At 47.6% G+C, this 3,136-nt stretch overlaps 1 protein-coding gene across 2 annotated transcripts in view; it reads left to right on the forward strand.

The window, feature by feature from the left end:
• Positions 1 to 3,136, forward strand: part of SCNN1B (sodium channel epithelial 1 beta subunit) — an 11,702-nt gene that overhangs the window by 5,166 nt on the left and 3,400 nt on the right. For both annotated transcript variants that reach the window (XM_017733966.1, XM_017733967.1), the window contains 3 exons: positions 713 to 816; positions 1,259 to 1,422; positions 1,864 to 1,971. In XM_017733966.1, the coding sequence (XP_017589455.1) occupies positions 713 to 816; positions 1,259 to 1,422; positions 1,864 to 1,971 (376 nt within the window). The remainder of the gene's footprint in view (positions 1 to 712; positions 817 to 1,258; positions 1,423 to 1,863; positions 1,972 to 3,136) is intronic.

Below are 3,136 nucleotides of genomic sequence, written 5' to 3' on the forward strand. Positions count from 1 at the left end.
CTAATAATGAGATTGCTGCTGATTCTCAGCTCTAACAACACTTCCCAGAGGTTTTCTGGATGTGATCCTGACTGAAATGCATTATTTTGGAACAGTGCTGGCTGAGTTAGTGTTTTGGATGGGCTGTTTTGCTCATGACATATCAAGAGTAGCAGCACCCAGGATAACCACGTGCTGAGTCAGCAGCAAGACCCCCAGTTACAGCTTCCCTCCCTTTCTGCACAAGGCTCTGAGAAATGCATTTTAGCCAACTTTGTTTCCTATGAATCCCAAGTTCCTATCTCCAGTGTTGAGAAAGGGGAGCACACAGCAGCACCCCAGGATGTGGGGAGCCCTGTCCTTCTGCAATGTCCCTTCTACAACAAGGGCGACAGAGAACTGCTGTCAAAGCACGAGCTATAATGCCAGCCCAAACCTGTAACCATAGCTCAGGCTGAGCAATTGTTCCTCTCGCCTGTGTGACGTGTGTTCCTCTCCATCCCAACTGAGTGCTGTCCCCAGGGCCATGTCCCAGCAGACACCTGTACCTTGCCTTGACTTTTTTTTCAAAAACAGATGGATTGAAGTGGTATCAGCTGTAGTCCCTGTTCAGCAAATGAAGCAATGGGAGGTGAGCCCCAGCACAGCTGCTGAGCTGGGCCCACCATCTGCTTTATGTCACACCCCTTTAGTCCTCCCGAGAGTCACAGTTTTATGTGTATGATTATTCCAGGAATTTCACCCAAATCTACCACCCAGACCATGGTAACTGCTACATCTTTAACTGGGGCATGGATGAAGAGGCTTTGAATTCTTCCAACCCTGGGGCCGAGTTTGGTAAGGATCACTCTGTGGTGGAGGAGGGGGCTGGAGGGGCAGACGTGAGGGGTCTGCCTCGTGGTGCCCATTTCTGTGACTCGGGACAGATTTATGATTCCTCTGTCACTGGAGCACTGCACCGTGGAACAGAGGCTTTGCAGAAGGGGATGACCCCCAAAAGGAAAATGTGCCACACAGGAAAAAAGTGACTACAGATGTTACACATAGCAGGAGGGCATCCTCTGGATATTTGAAATATCTGAGACAGCACCTGACTAGTCCCAGTTATTGCCATTCTGGGCATTCACCACCAGAAGTGTTCCTGCATAGGTCAGGCTGCCATGGCAGCCAGACCGTGGCTCTTCCCAAGGAACAGGGAGAAGAAAACAGACTCCCTTTTTTTCCCAAAGCCTTACTTTCCAATACTGTTCCTGTTTGAGTGTTTTGTCTGGTGTCCCAGGGCTGAAGCTGATTCTGGACATCAGCCAGCAGGACTACATTCCCTACCTGTCCTCTGCCGCTGGGGCCAGGCTCATGCTGCATCAACAGAAGAGCTTCCCCTTCCTCAAGGATCAGGGCATCTACGCCATGGCTGGGACAGAAACCTCCATTGGAGTGCTGGTGGTATGTGTGGCATTCCTCGGGAGCAGATTCTCTGAGAATAATGTTATCTGATGGGACCAAAACCAAGTTTGCTTTAAGTCTTGGCTGAACTGGCTCAAACCAAAGGAGACAAGGTACACACCTGCCAGGGGCTGGAGCAGTTTATGGAGGATTTTATGTAACTGTCCTGGCAAAGTGCTTTATTGAGGCCAGAATTTTTGGCTCAGGCCATGGTTGCCTCTTTCTCCAGCATTTCAGAAGCTGCTTTGCCAACCCCTGAACACCCTCACCTGCATGGATCCACCCAGGGAAGGGGCTGCAGCCTCTTCAGCTCTGTCATCACTGACTTTCATTTTTGGCAAAGCTAGTGGGGAGCACAGGAATTACAGAGCCTCTGGAAAACTGGCACAGGGACCTGTGGAGAAGTGATAACTGCAGTTTGGTGTTTGGGTTTCTTTCCAGGATGAGCTGGAGCGGATGGGTTATCCCTACAGCGACTGCACCATGAACGGCTCCGATGTCCCTGTCAAAAACCTCTACAGCCAATATAACACCTCCTACTCCATACAGGTAAAACACCCTTTTAAATCAAACAAAACTCTTCAGGAAAAATCATGCAAGCAGTTAAATCTTTGGCCATCATGCAGGGTACTAGGGAATCATAAAATCATAAAATCCTTATTGTTGGAAAAGACCTTCAAGATCATCAAATCCAAGTATCAACACAGCACCACCACCGTGCTCGCTGATAAACCATGTCCTCAAGTGCCACATCCACGTGGTTTTTGAACACTTCCAGGGCTGGTGTCTCCACCACTGCCCTGTTCAAATGCTTTACGACCCTTTCCATGACAAGTATTTCCTAGTATCTGATCTAAGCCACACATGGTTCTGTAGGATCGGTCACTGAAGTGCTGGGAAACTTCTGCTGAGACAATGTCTAAGTGACACTTCTCAGGAGCTCATGTTTTGTGTACACAAGTGGTATTTACCCCTGACAGGAGGCGAATACAAAGGAGAGATTCTCCCTCTTAACACTCCTACGATCTTTAACTTTTTTCTCTTTGGGGGGATTAAGTAACTTTTCACCCTGAAAATGCAGCTGGTTTGTACAGGAAGCAAAACAGCCCTTTACTTCTTCATCACTCTGAAAATGGGATGAGAAAGTTGAGTGTTTGTAAACCTTGAATCTGTAGAAAATTAGAGTGCAAACACTAAGCACAGGTTAATTTGTAACAGGCTGTACTAGAGAGAGAAGCAGCTCTTGAGGGTGCGATCCAATAATAAGGGAAACACCCAAACCATTTGGGGTGATTCACAGATGCACCCAGAGATCGGGAGGGCTTTGGGCTGGCAGCGGTTTTATATTTCTACCTTTATATAATATAATAACAACTGGATCACTTTACCCAACTTTTGAAGATGTTTGTATTAGGTTTAAGCAAACACTCGGGAGGATTGCATTATTCCCTAGAAGTGCAAACGCTGACGGAGTTCTGTGTCCACATAACGCCACTTCAGAGCCCTCTCAGCAAAACCAGGCTCTTCCATCACTCCCTGGCTGCTCTGTGCACTCTGTGGACCTTTCCTATCACACAGAAATTCTCTGCTTGTTCTACCCACAACTGTTAAATCTAATTATCTTCTCACAGACTTTGCTATTGCTTTGTGCTGCCTCATGCAGAATCCCACTCCAATCTCAGATGATGAACTTCACGCCTCACCAAGCTAATGG

This window comes from Corvus brachyrhynchos, unplaced genomic scaffold (assembly GCF_000691975.1).
Source record: "Corvus brachyrhynchos isolate BGI_N302 unplaced genomic scaffold, ASM69197v1 scaffold5, whole genome shotgun sequence".
Taxonomy (NCBI): domain Eukaryota; kingdom Metazoa; phylum Chordata; class Aves; order Passeriformes; family Corvidae; genus Corvus; species Corvus brachyrhynchos.